The sequence below is a fragment of the Sceloporus undulatus genome, chromosome 1, assembly GCF_019175285.1.
Source record: "Sceloporus undulatus isolate JIND9_A2432 ecotype Alabama chromosome 1, SceUnd_v1.1, whole genome shotgun sequence".
Lineage (NCBI taxonomy): Eukaryota > Metazoa > Chordata > Lepidosauria > Squamata > Phrynosomatidae > Sceloporus > Sceloporus undulatus.
Genome location: NC_056522.1, coordinates 267925795 through 267948233, shown reverse-complemented (window position 1 = coordinate 267948233; position 22439 = coordinate 267925795). Strand labels below are relative to the sequence as shown.

Sequence of the window (22439 nt, the reverse complement as noted above, 5' to 3'; positions counted from 1 at the left end):
ATGGCAAGAAAATGTAAGTAGGGTGGGAAAGGGGCAGTCATACATTTCCTAAACTCAAAGAAATGTTAGCTGGGCAGCATGGGGCAAGTACTAGTATTATATTTCATGGAGACTTTGCATGTATTGGAAGTTTCAGCTTAGGCCCATCTTTTGTTTGTGGAATGCCCTTTGTAGAATGGCTCAGATTCTTAGTTTACTGTATAATATCAAACTCTTCAACGCTCATGATTTGGCAGGGACATTCCCAATTAATCATCTCTCATCCCATTTTTCAGCTGCTTTTGAAATGCCCCAGTTTCTTTTTCCTCAGCTTACTTCAGTTGCTGCAAAGTGAGGGCCAAAATAGATGGCCCTAAAAGGGCAGCATCACACCGCCCCTTTGAGTGCCAGATAAGGACCACAGCAACTGCATGCTGCAGCCCCAATCCAGCATTTTTCTGATCCAAAAAGAAGTGGCAAAATGCCGCTCCTTTTGGGGGTAGAAAAAGGGCACCCTTATTACTACCGCCATGCCATTTCAGCAGTGCGGTGCATGTAAACGCCACACCATCAAAATGCTGCCACACATGTTATCAGCTGTGCAGCTTCCCGGCAGCGTGGGGGCAGTGTCAGAGCATGCAGTACCTAAATGCTGCACTCAGATGCTGACCCCAACCTGGAGCTTATTGCCAGTCTGTTTTGCCCCTGAGCCTAAAGTACAAAAGTAGTTTGCACTCAATTAACTCAGAGACAAGGAGAAGGTGGAGTCCAGCCCTTCCCTGTAGAATCAGGCCAAAGAAAACTGCTGTAGCCTTTTCTAGGTTGTGTGATCTTCCTCACTAATAACTTCTGCCATCCTGAACTCACTCTGAAGATGTGTGTCCCAGTTTTCATCTGAAATGTTATATATATATATTAACTTCTCTCTCTCTTTCTATCTGCAGGTATATGTATGTGATCCTCCTTATCATTCAAAGTTGCATAGTGATTGTGGAATATTACCCTGACAGTACAATGGTGCATTTTTGGCTGGTGGTTTGTTTTTTTTACACAAAATAGAAACATTTGTTCATTGCAAAGTTGTTACTTTTTTAATTGCTGTGTGGGATGCTGTTGTCCTTGGTAAATCCTGACAGTGCATATGTCATTCCGGGAACATAATTCTTTGGAGGCTGTGCATTCTTTTATAGATCTCTGTTACAGGAGCACTACAGCAAGGCTAATCCAGCATGCAGGCCCTCACACACACATACAGTTCTTCCATTTCTGAACACATAGCATTCCACTATTTTATTTTATTTTTATTTTTTTTTATTAATAAATTTTAATTATAAAAACATATGGTTACAATCAAATAATGTTGTATACAGTACACATAACATAAATACATTAATTACGCAGTTTGCAAGAAGAAATCCCATTTAGACTTAACTTACCAATGCCTATCCACCTTCCACTCAACTTCCTTTCTAAATCTTTCTTAACATCCCTACCTCCGCATCCTTAACTATTCTAGTTACACAAACCCAACCTACTCTAACTCTCTACACTTACTTCATCTCTATCCTCAATACTTTCCCTGGATTTCCTCCTCTTCTCTTTTCTTCTCCTTTACTTACTATAAATTTAAATTAACATACACAGACTTACTCACATACATACACATAAATAAAAATGACTTCCTTTCACCAGCATTTGTTCTATTATTGTTTGACATGCCTTTCTTAAAATACAGTATTATTACAGTCCAGATTCATATACCCTAAATAACTGTAGTAACATTATTTTATAGAGTCTAGTCTCCTAAAAATCTAAATTTCTAAATTTGCAAACAGATATCTTATTGCTACCTAACATTCAAATATAGTTTATATTAGAAATATCCCAATTTGAGTTCAGAAATTTATAAAATCTTTCCCAAACTTCTTCGTTTTTATCTATAGATTGATCTTTCAACATTTGAGTTAGTTTGTCCATTTCTATTCCTTCAAACACTTTATAAATCCATTCATCTATTGTGGGGATTGTTTGGTTTTTCCAATATTGAGCATAGCATATTCTTGCTATCACAACCAAGTAAAACAACAATTTTTCCTCCTTCCCTCTAATTTCCTCTTCAAAGATCCCTAACAAGAAGCATTCTGGTTTATGTTTAATTACTTTGCCCATAATCAGATTAATTTGGTCATTGATGGAATTCCAATATTCTTTAGCAAACTTGCACGACCACCAACAGTGGTAAAAAGTCCCAATATCCGTCTTACATTTCCAGCATTTATTGTTTGAATTCTTAGACATTTTTGCCAATTTTGCTGGGGTTAGATACCAATGAAAAAACATTTTGTAGAAATTTTCCCGTAAACTCTGAGAGACCGTAAATTTGAAATTATTCCTCCATGTTTTCTCCCATTGATGTAAATTTATAGGATGCCCAATGTTATTAGCCCAAGTTATCATTTGCTGTTTTACAACTTCATCTTCCAAGTCCCATCTTAATAGTAATTTATATGTTTTCCCTATTATGTTTGTAGTGTTATCTAGTAAACATTGAATTAATTCCGTCTTGTCCCGAGGTGGAGCAAACCCAACTTCTTTCTTATCCGCTCTAAATTTCTCTTGTAATTGTTTATATGTGAACCAATTCATGTTCCAGCCTTCCTCAGTCAATTGATCCTTAGATTTTAAAGATAATTCGGAGTTCTTTATAACAGTGATATCCCTATATCTTATCCAGTCCCCCTCTTTGCACATCTCCCTTCTGTAAAAAGCTTCTTGAGGTAAAGTCCAATCTGGAATTTTTGGTATAGCCCGGGTCCTGTACCTGTTCCAAACCTTAATCAATGAACCCCTAATAGAGTGAAAACCAAAAGATCTATTCTGTTTTTCTTTCCCATAAATCACATAAGCATGCCATCCATAGGTTAGCCCATCAGCTTCTATATCTAACAATGTTTCGTTATCCAATAAAATCCAATCCTTAATCCATAGTAGGCAGCAAGCTTCGTAATATAATTTTAAATTTGGTAAATTTTACCCTCCTCTTTCTTTTGCGTCTTGTAGTAATTTAAATTTAATTCTAGGTTTACATCCTTTCCAAATAAATTGTGACAAATCTTTCTCACATTCTTTGAAAAATTTGTTAGAAATATAAATAGGCAAGGTTTGAAACAAGTACAGAACCCCGGGCAACACCATCATTTTAATCGTTGCGATTCTCCCTAAAATAGATAGCTGCTGTTTATTCCATTTAATCAAATCTTTTTTTATACCGCTCCATAATTTTTTATAGTTATTCTCAAATAATTCCACTGTTTTGTTAGAGATTTGCAAACCTAGATACTTAATTTTTTTAACAATTTGTATACCAGATATTTTTTCTAATCTTGCTTGTTCATCTTTATTTAGATTTTTTGTCAAGATTCCCGATTTACTTTTATTCAATTTGCAGCCTGACATCTCACCGAATTCATCTATTATTTCTACAATATATTCAATATTTTCTACTGGGTTCCCACTGAATAAAATAATATCATCTGCAAAAGCCCTAATTTTATAATTATTCTTTTCCAATTTTAACCCCTCGATTTCTTTGGTTCCAATAATTTTTTTTGATCAAAATTTCAATTATCTTTGTAAATAAAAGTGGAGACAGGGGGCATCCTTGTCTGGTGCCCCTTTGAATCTCAATGAATTATGTTTTTTCTCCATTAATTTTAATTTGAGCCTTCTGATCCTTATAAATCGTTTTTATCCAGTTTATAAATTTCTCTCCTACATTAAATTTTCCCAAAGTTTTTTAAGTAAAATGTCCCAATTAACCGAATCGATAGCCTTTTCCAAATCTAATGATAGTAAACCCAATTTTTTATCGTAATGTTTGTCGTAGAATTCCAAAATGTCTAGTAAGAGTCTCGTGTTGTCTCTGATAAACCTTTGGGGTAAAAATCCTCTTTGCTCCTTTCCGATTATATCCTTCAGACAATTTCTTAACCTTTTTGAAAGTATAGATGCAAAAATTTTATAATCGCAGTTTAAAAGAGAGATTGGCCTATAGTTAGAGGGGTGTTCCAAATCTTTATTATCTTTGGGGATTAAGGTTATTTCCGCTTCCTTCCATGAAGGAGGTATATTTCCCAATGGTATCTCATTCATAATTGATTGAAGGATTGCGGACACATCCTCTTTGAATGTTTTGTAGAATAAGTTTGTTAAACCATCATTCCCCGGAGCTTTCCCTACTTTAGACGCTTGAATAGCTTCTATGATCTCCACAGTAGTTATAGGTTGGTTAAGCTCCGACCTCATTTTTTCGGAAAATGGTTGGATGTCACATTTGAAGAGGTAATCCTCAATTTTCCTATTAACAGCTGTTTTACCCAAATACAAGTTTTGATAAAACTCCCTGAAAGTTTCTTTTATATCTTCTTGCTTTGTAAAAATAGTGTCATTTTTGCTTATTTTACAAATTATTTTCTTCTTGTTTTCTTTTCTTAATCTATAGGATAACCATTTCCCCATTTTATTAGCATGTTCAAAGTGTTTTTGTTTGGCCAATTTTAATTTTTTCCCTATTTCTACAGGGTGCACTTCCAGGTGCAATACAAGGTGTTGGTTATTACCTATAAAGCCTTAAATGGCTTGGGCCCAGGGTACTTGGAGGACCGCCTCTCCCCATATAATCTGCCCCGCGCTCTCAGGTCGGCCGGGAAGCAACTCTTGAGGGTTCCAGACACGAAATATTCTGTGACTGTACAGAGGGTGTTCTCTATCTCGGCCCCGCAGCTTTGGAACTCTCTTCCCGGTGAGCTCCACTCAGCTACCTCCCTTGACCTATTTAGGAAGAGGTTAAAAACCTTCCTCTTCCAACAGGCTTTCCCTCAGATGTTGTAAGATCTGCTCTCTCCCTGTTGCACCCATTGTACCAGCACTTAAGCTAGTTATTGTGTGGTTTTAATCTTGTAATTTTAACATTGTTTTTAATAGTTTATATATTGATTTGGATATTATGTGATTACTGTTTGTAAAATGTACATCTGTGTACTTCTATGTAACCCGCTTTGATCTGCCAAGGAAAAGCGGGCTATAAATAAACAGATTATTATTATTATTATTATTATTATTATTATTATTATTATTATTACTATTATTATTATTATTATCATCTCACGTATAAGCCGGGCGCAAATTGGGGGGCCAAAATTATGGATTTTGATGTGACCCAAGGATAAGTCAATGGTAAAATTTAGTGGCATGAAAAAAATGGATGTAAAGAATGAAGCAAAGGAAAATGATGTCAAAAACTTACAAAATCCCAACAAGCATAATAGTACTCAGTCTAAAGGATGGAAGAGGAAGGGAGTATGGTAAATTGTGGCTGTGAAATGTGTGGTGGAGGCAGCTGCATACAGGTGTGGCTAAGAAAACACATGTGTCAAAAAGGATGAAAAAGAAAAGAAAAGCAAATGTTAACTATGGCGTGTTACAGAGCACCCAAAATGGGTGCTCTGCCGGCGCTTCTGGTTGCTGCGTCCGGGAACCTCAGTGGTCAAACCGCGCAGTTCCCGAACGTAACAAAAGGAAGCCGCAAAAAGCGGCTTCTTTTTGCACCCCGGAAGTGGTGCCGCAAGTGGCCAATTGTGCACTCGCGACGTCAATTCTGTCACAGGATGTGTGGACGCTATGCGTCCGCAATGTCAAGATGGCGGCGTCCATGTAGAATGGGCGCCGCCATTTTGTACATCCCCAGGATGTACTAGGGTTAGGGGCATGCGTAAAGGACGCCCTTTCCTAACCCTAGTACGTCCTGGGGATGTACTTTACGCCCGTGCAGAACGGGCCTACATTAGCAGTGATTATTGCCTTTAACTTTAATGTGATAACTTTGCCATATTTTAACCCAGAAAAGCAGGCACATATATAAAAATGTCTTATCCACATACTTCAGAGCCCTATTCCTCTTGGTGCTCTTTGAGGAGAAGTGCCAAAGAGTTGCCACTGCTGTCACCTTCCTGCCCAAGCATTCAAAAAGGTCAGAGAGAGCAGAGGGGGTCAGTGCTTCTTTTAGATGCTCATATCATTAGTCAGAAACCATTAACGTGCCCAGCACATTTCAGATATTAAACATTTGTTGTTGTTGTTTGCCTTCAAGTTGTTTCTGACATATAGCGACCCTAAAGTGAGCCAATCACAAGGTTTTCTTGAAAAGATTTATTCAGAGGAGGTTTGCATTGCCATTCTCTGAGGCTGAGAGAGAGTGATTTTCCGAGGGTTTCCCAGTGGGTTTCATGGCTGAGCGGGGATTTTAACCCTGTTCTCCAGAGTCATAGTCCAACACTCAAACCACTACACCAAGCTGGCTCTCATTAGATATTTAGATATCTAAAAATTTACCTTTTTAAAAAATGTTAACAATACATGTGCCAAAGTTTGGAAGTAATTCATTATAAATAACAGAGTACTTATAATTAAATTATTTTTGCAATAATTAAGGTACTCCCACATTACATTACATAGTGTGACCTAAATGGTACAGATTTGTTCTTTTTGCAGTATAACTATTTATTTACTTTTAGTTAAGTGAATATGTGGGTTCACTGCTTAGATTTTGTGTCACAGGCCAGTGGCTTTTAGCATTCTGATGAGGGAAGGAGATAATAAGTCTTTTAAAAAAAAAAACAACAACTTGTTTTTGTTCCTTTTGAATATTAAGAAAGTAAAAAGTGTAACAACTGCAGTAACTGACTACATAGTGTAACTTTGGAATTGTAACTGTGCACAATAGCTTTTTAAACGTAATTTCACAAGATCTAATGTGTGTGTTATGTGTGATAGAGAGGAAGACTGAAAGAGCGGGAGAATGTTTGTGCCATTATTAATGAAAAGGAGGGGAAAGAGCACTTACACACCACTGGCAAGAGTCTGTCATTTGGCCTTCAGAGTATACAGACTGCATTCCAAAGCTATGATCCAACACAATAGCAGCAATCTTTAGTACAAAGCTACATAAACCCCTAGACTGGAGGAAAATCATCATTTGACTAGGTTGTATGTGTTTGTGTGTCTGTGCATGGGAGGAGAGAAATTGTTTGGATCCCTTTTCATTACTTTTCTCATTTTTCCTCCCTGGGGCTTCCTTCATTTTCCACACCCAATTGTTGTCATGAAAGCAGCCACTTTTGGGTCTTTACTTCAAGTTCTGGTAAGGCAAGATGATGCTGATTCCTATGTCACAGTGTATAGTGATTGCATGAACTCTGGACTCAAGGGAGCAGGGGAACTCAAGCCCCCCAAGGCTTGGCAAAGAGGCTGAGTCCATACAAAAAAATGAACTGTCAAAATTGGACCACCAAGACTCCTATGTAGTTGAGCCTCCTCAAGAATTATGCATCATACTAAATGATCAAGCACTAAGAAATACAGTATCAGGATGGCTATTGTCATTGAGCCCTCCCAGGAATAAGAAATGTTGCGTGCAATCTATATTCTGCACATTTACTTCAGTGCAAACTATACTAAAACTGGCCTAAATAATTTAAAGGCACCAGATCACTTCTGTTTTGGAAGCTAAGCAGGATCTGCTCTGGTTATTACTTGGATGGGACACTACCAAGGAATATCAGATGTTGTAGGCTATATTTCAGAGAAAATAATTAGCAAAACCACTTCTGAGCATTCCTTGCTTAAGAAAACCTTATGCTATCCATTGGGTTGCCATAAGTTGTCAGGCAAATTGAAGACACATACATACCACATTAAATACACAGTGTGTTCATAACAGCCTTCATATTTAAGGAATCTTGAATGATATTGGATGGGAAAAATAATTAACACACACACACACCCCTACACACACACACACAAATGCAAGTAGGCAACATAAATAGCAACCTGTCTTCCAGTGTTGAGCCTTACCGCTTAAAAATAGTTCCAGAGTGCCTGGCTCATCTTGACTGGGCAACCTAGAATTATTAACCTAATAGCTCCTTACAGCATTCATAATGCAGTACACATATAGTACTGCCTGCAGTGACTCCAGAATGAGTCGCAGGGAAGCTAAATTTTGTAGAACAGAAAGCTCTACTTCTACAGATATTACAATATAACAGGATTGTTTAAAAATAAACACACACATGCACCATGGCATGCCTTCTGTTTTACTCATTCATTCCAAATAAAAGCTTTGAATAATCTGGAATATTTGGCCAGAAGGGACTGAAATGAAATTCTGCCTTGATAGAGCACAGATGCGCATATGTACTAGGATTGGTGAAGTGGCACATTAAACATTTTAAAGCAAACCATGTGGCAGAGTTTTGGGCCTCTGCTCTGAGGAAGATTTCACTAGAACTTTTAGTGTTCCAAAATAAATAAACAAATAAAGGAATCCTACCCAGTGCATCTTGTGGTGCCAACCCAAAGGCACAAAATACATTTGAAGCTCACAGGCTATTTCATCAAGCAAAGATTGTGAAATTGCATACAAGGAAAGGAAAGTGAGAGGCAGTGTGGTGTAGTGGTTTGAGTGTTGGATTAAGACTTTGGGAGACCAGGTTTCAAATCCCTGCTCAGTTACAGAAATCTACCAGGTGGTCTTGGGCAATCACATTCTCTCAGCCTCAGAAAAAGGCAATGGCAAACCATCTCAAAACAAATCTTGCTATGAAAATTCCATGATAGAATTGGCATAAGTCAGAAATGACTTAGAGGCACACACCACAACAGAAAGTGATAGTTTGGGATCCAAGCAGCTATAATCCTTTAGTACTTTAGAATGCTGTGTAGTAAGTGTCTGTGTATAAGAAAATACATTTTCTTATACACAGGTCATACCTGTGAGCTAACTAGAACAAAGGAAGCAAAATGTGAGGTGAGATCCTAGATCAAAATGTGAGGTGAGATCCCAAGTGGAACTATGCCATGTCTCTTCTCCTAGTCCTCCAGCTCACCTTTTACCTCCTGCAATCCCTCCAACATGGCTGTTTACTAGACAATGGAGAGTAGGAGGTGGCAATGGAGTTCTGTCAAGCTATGTTCCTATTGCAGGATGTACATAATGTAATCCTCCAGAATCTCCAAAGGACCAAACTCCCTGCCAAAACCATTTTTTTGCTACATCATCCTCCTACTCCATGGCCATTTATTTAGTGGTGGGTGACAGAGAAGAGTTGGCGTATTGCTGTTGTTGAGACACAGCAGTTAGTCAGGAATATCGTTATGCAAAGGAATCCTGTAGCACCTTTCAGACTGAGTAAAAGATATCCTAGGTCCAAAACACACTGCAGAAATAATCCTGTTTGAGACTGCTTTAACTGCCCTGGCTTAGTGCTAGGAAATCCTGGGAATTGTAGTTTATTATGGCACCAGAGCCCTCTGACAGAGAAGGCCAAATGTCTTACAAAAGTACAGTTCCCATAATTCCCTAGCACTGAGCCAGGGTAGTTAAAGCAGTCTCAAACTGGATTATTTGTGCAGTGTGTTTTGGATCCTAGACTTGGTCATGTATCTGAGAAAGTAGACCACATCTACAGAAGCTTATGCTACAATGTCTTTTACTGAATTATTCTCAAAAGTGCTGCAAGATCCCTTTTATGTTGTTGTTGTTGTTCAATGTCATTTATTAATATAGTATCATCACTGTACAATCCCCTGCCCTCAGGTTTATAGTCTAATTAAGACATGACACAAAGAGGATGGCAATGTGAGAGAGGACTGTGGACGTTATTGCACGGGCCCGGAGGACTGCAATTAGAGTGGGATGAAAGGGGGGCAGGATGGGAATGGAATGGGGTTATTACCCATTTTAACCCACTGTTCTGAACAGTTCCTGAAAATCAGCCTCTCTGGCACAGATGGGGAATAGAACGGGGACTTCTGGCAGCATCTGCGATGTTCCAGTGTGCAGTAAAATGCGTCCTTTGCCCATTCTGCTCCTATCAGACCCCCTTTCGTCCCACTCTAATTGTGTTCCCCTGGGCCCATACGATAACGTCCTACGTTTGGCAGATACTGCCTCATCTTCTCTCTCTCTGATGCCAGAGCAGTGACAGCTGGGCTGGAAGGATGGCCTTTCATCTGCTTCTGAGCCTAGGCATGATGGAGCTATGCCTGCTTCTTCTGGTCTCCCTATGAGGCCAGGGCAGTATTCCAGTAGTTGGACACACAATGATAAGTCATCTTCCAGGACTTCCTAGAAGTCTTCTGGAGGTTCTGCAAGATGATGCCACTGCTGTACATCCTGTTGGGAGGCTGCAGCAGGACGAAAGTGGGTTACAGGCAGAGTTTGGTCACTGCATTGTGTCAGTAGAGAATTCTGATTTCCACAGTGACCCCATGCCCCCTCCCCCCAAAATGTGTAGACATAAGTCACTAACAGGATGCCACCCACAGGCATTAAATGTTTAGCCTCTCTATTTGAAGTTACAAAAACTGCTACTCCAAAAAAAACTGATGCAGGCCCTTATGGTGGAAGAGCAGAGTACAGTATTCTTACTCTAAAGTAGCCACCCTAGAGCTCCTGAATGGTCATTCCCCCCACAAGCACTAATTAAGCAGAGGTGTCTGATTTCTCAACATGGCTGACCATCACGTTTTGTGCGATTTGGATGCTTTGGAGCAATTGTTGAAACAGGGGCTGTCCAACAAACACAACCTGGACCTACAGGAAAGTTATCACAGCTGTTTGTGAAGAGGTGTTGTTCAAGGAAATGACAAACCTTGTGAAGCAATGCAAGTTACAAGAAATGGATGAGTCACCATAAGGGAGAGCTGTTTTTCCATAAGAGAAAGCCAATATTAATAGGCTGGCTTTTGTAGCCAGATCAGCAGCTGCAGAAAAGGCTAAGAAAAGGCTGGGGACCAGAATAAAATCATTGTACCCCCCCCCCCCAAAAAAAATTAAATTAAAATTAAATTAAAATGAGGAGGGGGGGCTGGAAATATTCCTTTGTATTAATTGTTAATTATTAACATATTTTCTTCTAAAGTGTAACCTACAGACATGCCAAATTGCAGAAATAAAGCAGTTTGACATCACTTCAACTGTCACGGCTCCATCCTGTGGAATCCTGGGATTTGTAGTTTGGTGAGGCATTCCACCTTGTCTGTCAAAGAGTTCTGATACCTCACCAAACTACAAATCCCCGAATTCTGTAGGGTAGACTCATTTGTGATGCACAACTGCTTTATTTCTGCAGTAACTCTATGATCCTATGATTCTATGATTTTATCCCTGTAAGGGTTCAATTTGGTTAGAAGTCATCTGACCAACATATGATCCCAATCCATGAAAATGGGAACTGGGGGCATCTGAAATGAATCAGGAATGGCAAAGAAAGGTGCTTAGCTATATATTAATATTGCCTGGATGAATACAGGACTGGGCTCCTGTAGCTTTAAAAGTTAGCAGATCCCAATACAGAAAGACTTCACATAAAGTTCTATCAAACAGAACTATGGTATGTCTTCTCCCTTGTACCTCCCTATAAATCTTTCGCAGCCCAGCCCAAAGCTATTTACTGACTGATGGAGAGCAGGGGTGGGAAGGTGGCACTAGAGAAGTGTCAAGCCCCATTCCTGTTGCTCAAGGTGGACAATTTTACACCCTGAGCCTATCTGGTGTGCTGCACTGGCATGTTTCAGCACACCAAGAGTCACATAGAATCACAGTTCCAGATGCCATTTTGGCTTTTTTTTCTTTTTTCTGTGATTTTGGGAGAGTTAGGGGTCATAGGGGGATGTGGGGAAGCAAATCACTGTGGTTAGGGCACATTAGGACCAGCCTAGAGGCAAAAGAAATCTCACCTGAAAATCAGTCCAATTTTTTTAATGTAAAAAATCAGTTTGAGGGCTTGGGGGAGCTTCTGCAGATTCCAGGGGTCCCAATGTCCAAATGCAGCCCATAGGCCATTCATTACCCACCAGTGCTGTAACTGGATACACACAACATGAGACTGAAGGTGCTGTATATCCAACTATAGGAATAAGGCTCAACACTTCCCTGCTATCGCCCCCCCCCCCCGCCCCCCATAGCCATGTTGGATGGACTGCATCAGCTAAAAGGGTGGGGGTGGGGGGGGGGGGAGGAGATGTGTTGCAGTTCGCCTCAATGGAGCTTTACAGTATGCCATTCTGCTCCATGATCTGCTAACTTTCAAAGCTATAGGAATCCCTGACAACCTGACAACCCTAATTGGCACAGCAGAAGCTGAACAACAACCATTCCTATACCCTTTTTACTGTTGTTAACCGCCCGGATTGGTTTGCCAGAGAGCGGTATACAAATAAATATTATTATTATTATTATTATTATTATTATTATTATTATTATTACCCACACCCACAACCAGTGTTACAGTGAAAATAAATAAGCTTAGTCTTCTTTCTAAAACAGATATTGTAGCTTTACTTATAAAACTTGTCCATAATCAAATACATATTGCAGAGAAATTAGAAAGAAAAATGGCTGCAGGTCAGAATGATGCAGGATCTCCTGCAGTTGCTTCCAGTCCATTTGCCCCTAATTTCCTCCTTCTGGCATTGAAGTCTGACCAAAGCACATAATTATTGTAAAGGGTGAAACTGTCCACTAGATTCCACCCTGCAAATGTTCTGAACCTCTCCTGCATTTGACTTATGAATGAATTATGTGTAGTTCTGCTGACAGTTAGTGGGATATGTGGAATTTCACAATGTTGTGTATTCATTCTTTGCTGTGGTGAGATTTCCTGACTCAACAGGGAAAACATAAGGGCTGTCTTGCTCAACAACAAGATTGTGTCCAAATTAACAGCCTATGAGTTAATTCATGTAAGACTTAACTAGATTGTCATGTAACTAGGCAACTAGTAGATTGCAACTCCACTCAGTCCCAGGCACTCAACCAATGCTGAGGGATGATAGAAGCTACAGTCAACAGTGCCCTGGTTTTAGCAGTAAAACAGTTTCACAGTTAAAATACTGGTGTAATAGAGGCAGCCTTTGCATTCCAGGCAGCATGGATGAGTGAAAGCCCAATTATTGGCACCACAGCTCCCTAAAACAGTGAAATTGCAATTTCTCTTGATTTGCTTTTTCATTATTGAGAGCAGATGGGTCTACACAAAATGAAAGCCACTTTCTGGAGGCTGGCCAAAATGGTGTCTTAGCTCTTCACCAAGTCTATTCAGCTTGCCACCCATCCAGCTAAACAAGTCCCACTAACTAGATATTGTAGCTTACTTGCCAGTGAACTGACTGAGACCCTTCAGGCTTGTGCAGCTGCAAGGCAGACAACAAAACCAGAAGAGTGATCGAGCTGATTGGGAACCACTAAAAAGTACAGCCAGAGCCTGTGTTTAACATGGTTATTCCACAATGTGTGGGACAATCCTCCACGTGGATCCCTTCTATCACACAGAGAATTTAGATGACACTGCAAGGATGTTCCCAACATCCACTCAGATGGCAGCATGGAGATTCTCTATATGGAGGAAGGATGAGGGACAGACAGTATAGCTCATATCTTTTAACTCAAGTTTGTTTGTTTGTTTTATATCCTGCTTATCTCCCATATGGGACCCAAAGCTGGACACGTATTAAAATGTTAAAAGCAATTTCTTCAGTTGGCACACCTGGCCATTAGAGTTACTATATTTTAAAGGACAGGAAAGGGAAAGGGGGGAGGAAGGAAGGAAGGAAGGAAGGAAGGAAGGAAGGAAGGACACATGTAATTACTAAGTACTTCAAACCACTGATCACTAGATCAGCTGTTTGAATCTGCCGGGGATGCTTTGATTGGGAGTTCCTGCATGGCAGGGGGTTGGATTGGATGGCCCTTGTGGTCTCTTCCAACTCTATGATTCTATGATTCTAAGTAATCAGTTGGTACATGTGTCTGTTTTTCTTTCTTTCTTTCTTTCTTTCTTGGCATACCAACAGATACCACCAATTAGGGGAGGGCAACTAGTCGATTGCAACTCCTCTCAGCCCCAGGCACCCAGCCAATGCTGAGGGAAGACAGGAGCAACAGCTCACACACTGCCCTGATTTTAGCAGTAAAGGAGTTATGGGTCCCATAATGATTTATGGGATCCATAGATTCAATTCCTAATTCCTAATCTTCATTGTTAATAATAAAAATTGTCATTGCTTGTTTATAAGTATTTAATAATATCAACAAATGATCTGGTTAATTCCACAATATCCCAACACAACCTCGATATAGAAGCCCATCCCTCATGCCTGCTCATCCACTATGCCAGCACCACAGGTTCTCAACAAACCTGTGAAGCAGCAAGGAAATCTGTCAAGTGGACCACAAAGAAGAGTTATGGACAGTGAAAAGAACAACAAAGGGAAGGTCTTGAAAGGGAGAAAAGAGTTGGGGGGACGGGACATCTGGGTATTTCAGAGGAGAGAGAAGAAGCTACAACCATTCTATACCATACAGTAATGCCTCCCTTACCAGAGCTGCTGTTGGCACCATCCTCATTTCCTCCTCCTGTTTCTTTCTGTGAGTCCCATCAGCACATACTGATGGTATTAAATTCAGAAGATCTAATCTTGACAATCCCTAATGATAGGATATTCTCTGTATGCTGCTTTTTTTATCTCAAAATTCACAGTAAGTAGACTTACAAAAGTTGCTCACTTCTGAGTTTCAGAGGCGTGGGGGGACCTTGCAAGAAAACTCAGACATTTTAAAATGGCCCCCAGACAGAAATTTTAGCACTGAAAATGAGGACATGCCTGAAGAAAGGAGAATGTACAGTATCCCTAATAGCCATAACATGTAGATTAGGCTGCAATTGTGTTCCACTATTTCTCATTAAGTCTAAATTTCCCCCAGTGTTGTGTCATTTTTATTGCACTAACCCATATTAGTGCAGAAATATGCAGACTGTGCATTTACTCAAACTTCATCAGCTGAAAAGGGTGTTACGCTGCTTTTAACAGCAGAGAGGAACAAGAGAAAAGATAGTTTTCTTCTCCATTGCTTCTTACTGGCTTTCTTGTACTGCCAATCCACTTTCTGAAGATGTGCTGGTGCTGATGAGGCCTTCTTCTGCCTGGGACCTGAGTTGTCTCTCACGTTCCCTTCGTCGACGTTCTCTTGCTGCTTCCTCCTCATCCTCCACACTCCATTGTGCTGTCAGCCTGTCAATCATAGAGAAAAGGAAGTCAGGCTAGATACAGAGGTATATTACATAATCAAAATACACTGTGAGGTGTTGGGGGAAGGTTGTACACAGTTGCTATAATGTTGGAACACATTAGCTAAGATTGTGGATCCAATGGTTGAAAAGTAATATGCCAGCTGCACAGTTCTATGACCTTGCCCATGATAATGCTCTCTATGTACAGATAAACATGCACTCTAATTTCTAGCTGCATCTTTCTCCTCTGTGTTGACTCCCTGCTCCCCTCACCACCTCTAAGCATAAGCAACAGTGCTCGCCATGCCTGCTTCTGTGTCCCATCCAAAAAGAGACATATACGAATGTAATCCACACGTGCACCTATGTCACTAACAAAATTCTGTATGTATTTAGTATAAACGGTTGCTCTGCTCATTTATTGTTTTCTGCCTCAGGTAGCACAATTTCTTGGGGCATTTCTATATACTCGTACATAGATTTTGAGAGTTATCATATTATGTCTAAATGTTGGACCTCCCTCAATCCAGGGATTCCTTTCTCGCTATCTTGAGATGGTACCAAAAGTGTGACAGAAGCTATGAGAAACATTTGGTGCTCCTCTCCCATCAGAGCAAAACTTTTCACCTCGCAAATAGGCATGTTGCTCAAGCCTGGCATCAGGAATCTGCACTGGGGAGTGGCTGCCAAAAACCCAAGCTCTCATGAGGACCCACCAATTCTACTGCAACCATCAGCCTCCCTATTTGTGGAAAATCTATTCCTTGATCCAGGTCAAGTTTATTAGATTTTTTCTGGTCTAAACTGAAGTAGTCCACACTAGGTTTTCTATTAGAGATTCAGAAAGGCAGAAACATAACCTGTAGCTTTGGACAAGGAAGCGACTGCAGAGCAATAAAGACAATGCCCTTTAAGCATCAAATGAGTCTGCATCATTACTTAAAAATTCCAGGCCTCTAGACAAAGCCTCCTCTTCTGGGAAAGATTAGTAGGCTGGCTTGCTAACCACACAATTAGCTCCCCTCTTCCAGACAATTAGACATTCACACAGGGGCTTGACACCAAGTAAGTCCTGATCTGAAGAGAAGATGACCACTAGCAGCAGCTGTACGGTTGGTTGCCACTGTGACCACCATCACCCACAGTCACCAACAAGGGGAATGGGGGATGTCAATGAGAAAGGTCAGTGCCATGGAAATCCACCCCACCAACATTCCTATGACCTCAAGTTTAGCAGCAGCCCTGAGATTAGTATGGGAATCTAGAGTGACAAAATGTGGGAAGCAATTCAGACTTTACCAGATCCTCTCTTGAAGATCAGCAGCAGATTGCAGGGGGAGCAGGGAGAGATTTGGGAGACACATCCTTGATGATCAAGACCTGGAGAACTGAATGAAATCCCTATACATCCTAGTGCTATGCCTTCAAAAGAAAATAAATGAAGAGAAATAAAGAACACTAAAAATGCAGTGAGAGAATAAGAGCCTGTGTGCATAGGTCGGAAGGCCCATGCTCCCCCAAGCCTTTCATCAATAGTCCAGGGCTGGGATCAGCAAGTCCAGATGCTGATCCGCTGGTCGCAGCCCAAAGGGACCTTAGAATGGGTAAAAAAAACTCACTGTTTGCTGTGGAATTTCCATGAAATTCCACAGTGACAGCAGGCACACCACATGGCTCTACACACCCTTTACCTGCTGCTGCCACCCCATCTTCTCAGAAAGTCTCTGTTGTGGCCTCTACATTGGATGGAGCACCTGGCCATGTGGGTGTAGCCAATCAACCCATTTCAACCCTTACAAGCCATGATGGGGCCTTTTGAGAAGGCATGGCAGTGGTGGCAGCAGGTAAGGTGTGTGTGGTTGAAGCAGTTAGAGTTAGGTGTGTTGTGTAAACACCTGCCTGCCAGAGTGCTAGCCTGGGGACTGACCCAGGTCAGAATCAGGGGCAGGACACCATGGGCTTGGCTCGTGATATCACACCCATCTGCTCAGGCCCTAAGAAAACAGCCAAGAAGCCAAGGCTTCCAGTTCGGTCTGGAGGAAAGAGAATTCTAAATGGAGATAGACTTTGGCATGTTTTCTTAGAAACACTGTATTTTAATAAGAATTCTTGAGCTAAGCTGTTCTTTTCCCATGGATGGGATAAAGACTGTTAGAAGAGGTGAACTCCCCCATCATCTCTGTGTTTTGCACTGTTTTCTTTCTTCCCCAACAGAAGATAAAAATGCTGCCCTAGCTCCTCTCAGAATATCCAAGTCACCAGATGATAAATTCTCTGTTAGCAGAACTACCTTTCAGGTCCCAGAGAAAATGATAAGGTTTCGGTAACGTTCCAATATGGGTGATAACATGAATTTTAGTGCCAGAACCATTCCTTCCTTCTTTTTGCTGCAGACCATATGGATTTCTATAAAACCAACCAGCAGCTCTTCATACCAGAAAGTCATGTATTCCCTAACATTGCAAAGACCAAAAATGTAGATACAATTGAAATGTAGGTGTCCTTATTTTAATTTCAGCTGAGGGTCATAGCTCACCTTGCCCCTCAGCCCACACATAAGGAGGGAAATTTACATACTTGTTCTGCAAGAACTTAGTGCAAATAGCACTATTCCCCTTATTTTCCAGCTTTAAGTTAAATTTGCTTCTGAGTACAGGAGTTGAGAGTTATCTCTCAAACAGCATCCTTATAGTATGGGCACACATATTTGTCCACATGGAAAAATGATGTCATTGAAAGATCAACATCCATTGAGGGATGAGGCTCCCATAGTGGGGCTCTGTGTCCAACATTACAGAAGACACAGCTGTCCATTTGAAGGCCTCTCCAGTCCTGATTTGGTCTGGTTTAAAGATAAAGAGAACCATCAGTCAGAACAGGCCTCAGAGTCTACTGATTTTTACACACATCTCACCCTCTATTAAAAAAAATCTCAGGATGGCATACAATAAAACCAAAACAGTGTAAATAGTAAAAATGATAAAAATGTGTTAAACAATTTGTCACATTAAAAAGGCAGATTAAAACTGGTTAAAATGGTTTTAAATTATTTTAAACCATTTCTATGTGAAAGTTTGTGTAAAACTAATTAGGCCCCAAAAGCTTTTAGAAAACAATGCTTGACACCAGATAGACAGCAATGTTGGTGTCAGCTGGGCCTCCAAGGGGAAGGTGTTCCATAACTGAGGGGCACAGCATAGAAGGCCCTCTCCATATCTTCCAATTGCATATTGCCCTAACTGATGGGCCATAGAATCCAGCCGAGCTTAAACCTCAAGCAGGTGTGTGTGTGTGTGTATGGGGAGATATGTACTTTAAGGTTCCAGGTCTTTTAGGGCTGTAAATGTCATTACTAGCACCTTAAATTCAGACTGGAAGCCCATTGACAACCATGGCAATTCCTTTAAAACCAGTATAATATATAACTTTTGTATGATGTTCTAGTACATTTTTCTGTCTTTTTGGCCGTTTTATTGGTAGAACTCTCGACCAGCATCAGATTTTAAATAAATGCATTCTCTTCCTGTCACCTTTCTTTGGTGTCCAGCTTTCTGCTGCTACTACAGGTGAACGGCTGAATAGATAGATAATTTATTTGACTATGGCACAATATCCATCACAAAACATTCTGACAAACAATGTATCTAGTACAACAAGTCATTTACTGGTAACGAAATTAGAATTGTATTAAATGCAGAATCACAGTACCCAAGACCAACCAACCTGCACTGGCATCTGAGGTAGAAAATCTCACAAGTATCTCTCTCCCTCCCCGATAACAAAAATACATCAATAAGAAATTAATAACAAGCAATGTCCTGCTTTTTCATAATACTCGAAAACTTGCTGCTTTGATCTGCCTTATGACAGAGCCGGTTCAGCACATAGCTGATACAATTGATCCATTCATTCTCGCTGCACGAAAAAAACCTGTATGCTTTGCTGAACCTGCTGTGTTGGTTCATCACTACCAGAACTATTTCAGAAGGACCACAGCCCAGATACAGGAATAAAGTGACTGCTTTGTAAGAAGATTTGTGGATAAACATTAAAGGATGTTATGCAGCAGCTTGATTTCTAATTATTATATGTAGAGTTCAGTTCCCAGAACAAGGCTTTCCCTCCTTCCTCTTTCCTCTTCCCACTTCATCCTCTTTTACTTTCTCCCTCCAAATGTTGCTCCTGACATCTTGGGACAGAAAAAAGGGAAACAGTATGGGAAGGAGGCTCTATTGACTGGGGAGTATTAGTAAATGTCATGGGAAGTGTGTCTTCTGCTCATGCAGAGTCACCATTTGGAAAGTACAATTATTTTAGAGGCCTTAACAGAAACTAGGATTGGAACCCAGCTATAAGGTGTATGAACTACTGAGAGAAGCAGAATTAGTCAGGATTGCAACCCAGCTATAAGATGTATTAACTATTGAGAGAAGCAGAATTAGGATTTGACTATATATTACCTAATGCTTGCTCACCAAAGAAATCTGGGTAAATACAAATATGTGGCATGAAAGCAATTGAGAGCTTGGAGGATGATAAGATGGTAGCTCTCCTCATTTTTTTTTTATTTCAAAGAAGCCAACAGGCTAAAAATCTCTATGGGATTCTGAAAAGCCAGTACTGGATTTAGCAAGGTGAAATGTGTTGTTGTTGTGTGCCTTCAGGTCATTTCCATTTCCCTAAGGCAAATCTATCATGGGGTTTTCTGGAAAAGATTTGTTCAGAGGGGGCTTGCTCTGAAGCTCAGAGAGTGTGACTTGCCCAAGGTCAGGGTCTCCATGATTTAGAAGCATGATTTGGTGGACCCCAGGAGCCCACCATATCATGCTGGCTTTCATAAGGTGTTGTTTAAAAGGACACAAAGGAGGGAAGGGAGTAAAAGTGAGGTCATGAATTTTTCTCTTCTCTTTTCTCTTTCTCTGGAACATATCAAGGAAATAACTGCCATTACTAAAATTAAAGCCATGTATATGGGATTTGTGACAGGATCTGTCTTTGTCTGTCTGTCTGTCTGTCTGTCTGTCTGTCTCTCTCTCTCTCTCTCTCTCTCTCTCTCTCACACACACACACACACACACACAGATCATAAATTGACACTTTCCCCCCATTCAGCTTCCTGACTTCTTCTACCCATTTCTTCAAGCTCTCGGATGCTCAAAAAATAAAACAATAAAGGAAAGAAAGAAAGAAAGCAAGCCTAAGAAAACTCTTTCTTAATTCATTCTGTGCTCTTATTTACTGTTTTCTCGACAGTTCCCATGGAAATAGTTGTCTGGGTTCTGGCAGGAAGCCAAGGTGTTGTGCTTTTCCCCCCTCCTCCTCCTCCTCCTCCTTTCCAAAAAGATCTAAATGAAGTAATTCATTACACTCCATCATGACCTCCAGCCCATATGTATGTGACAACACTCAGTGAAAGGTCTGATTCAGAAATGCTCTCAAACCCAAATTTTAGAGGCTCGTCTCTTTTTTTTTGGAGGGGGGGGGGCAGGAAGATGTTTGAATTATTTGTAATTCCATTCCAGTTTTCATTTTGCTTTGTATGTGCGTGTGTGTGGACTTTCCTCCACTCTCACCCCCCCCCCACAAATCTGAGCCAAGAGCTTAAAGTGGGCATTACAACCCCGCTCCTAGCCTGTATCTTTGCTCTGGAGTATTCCACTGGGAGTCCAATTGGAGTGCTGTGACAGGCATCCTTATTGCTAACCTAGCTTTCTTTCATCTCTGCATTTCTTTGCTGGACGTGACTGATTTTCTCTCCATGACCTCAGGAGCTTACAATCTGTTGCTATTTCTTTCACCCAGCAACATGGCATGTAACTCAAGGATAGTGCCTTCACAAAAAACAGTAGCACACATAGTGTGGTGAACAACAAAAAATCACTAAAAGAGATTTTGAAAGCTCCATCTGGACTATTAAAAGATGGATTGCTATTATGCTTTGCCGACTGGCATCCCAGCAACAAGACTCTCTCCTGTGGCTGCCACCTGTCTGTCTATCATCAAGTTTCTGCATCGTTTGGCCATTTCCCTTTTTGTTCAGTGTCAGAAGTAAAAAGTAGATGGTGCTAATGTTTGCATTATTTATATGCATGGATGAGCAGTTCTATTTTGCTCTTTTGGTGTAGTGTCAGCCTTGTCCTCTCCATCCATGAAAATGCCCTACAACAATGCAAGCTGTACTACTTCCTGACACTGAAGAGATGAAAGACATTTTCTGTGGAGATATGGGCTGCTGAACCTGCTCAAGATCTTCAAACTAAAATGATATATGATCTTGATAGAAATGTTTCCCATATTTCCATCATAGATGGGATGATTCACAGTGACTCATTACCAACAACAGCTGGGCAGGAAATTGGTTGTCCCCTATGGAACTCTGCAGTCACTAAGTCAGTCTAAATATTTTCAAGTTTCAGTTTAACAAACAAACAAACCTAACACTTTTTAATGAAAAGAAATTTAGGACCTTACAGTATCAGCCTTGTTCTGTCAGCAATTATGTGGGAGAGGGGGAAATGGAAACATATTGTATTCAGGGCCCAAATATTACATATCTTCAGAATCATGCAAGTGGGGGATGCTGCTGCTATCATGCTCTATCTGTGAGTCCCCTGTACTCCTGCTGCATGATTCATTTCATGAGTGTGTGTGTATATAAGTTGTAACTCACGTGATTCCAGAGCACTGTTACAGCCATCAGTAAAAAAAAAAGTTTTAAAAAGAAAGAAAGAAAGAAAGAAAGAAAGAAAAGGGCTGCTTTGGGCACAACTTAGGGCAGGAGTAGGGTTGCCATAATTGAGGACCTCCAAACCGGGACAAATGTAGGACAAGGTTTTAAAATGTAGGACTTTTTTTTTTTTAGTTTCCTGGCTAGGAAATTTTTAAAAAAGTCCTACATTTTTAAACCTTGTCCTCCTCCTCCTCCCGGTCTGGGAGGAATCCTAGGCCGGCTCCCAGGCTGGGAAGGGGCGCGGGGCCGCTTAGCATCGCGGCGATCGCCGCAGTGCCAAGCGTCCTCCTCCTCCTCCCGGTCTGGGAGGAAGCCTCAGCCGGCTCCCAGGCCACGAAGGGCGCGGGGAAGCTTGGCATCGCGGCGATCGCCGCAGTGCCAAGCGTCGTCCTCCCGGTCTGGGAGGAAGCCTTGGCCAGCTCCCAGGCCGGGAAAGAGGCAGGGGCTGCTCCTCATCGCGGCGATTGCCACGGTGGGAAGCGGCCTCCTCCTCCTCCCTGGCCTCGCGGAGGCCTTGGAGGACCCCGCAGCCGGAGCTCCGACCGCGGAGCTGCCTCCAAGACCTCGCTGGGGCCCGGGAGGGAGCGTCTCCACGGCTG

At 41.0% G+C, this 22439-nt stretch overlaps 1 protein-coding gene across 2 annotated transcripts in view; it reads right to left on the bottom strand.

Moving 5' to 3' along the window:
- LSP1 (lymphocyte specific protein 1) overlaps window positions 1-22439 on the bottom strand; it is a 116406-nt gene that overhangs the window by 15541 nt on the left and 78426 nt on the right. For both annotated transcript variants that reach the window (XM_042447211.1, XM_042447220.1), the window contains exon 2: window positions 14959-15111. In XM_042447211.1, coding sequence (XP_042303145.1) covers window positions 14959-15111 — 153 coding nt within the window. The remainder of the gene's footprint in view (window positions 1-14958; window positions 15112-22439) is intronic.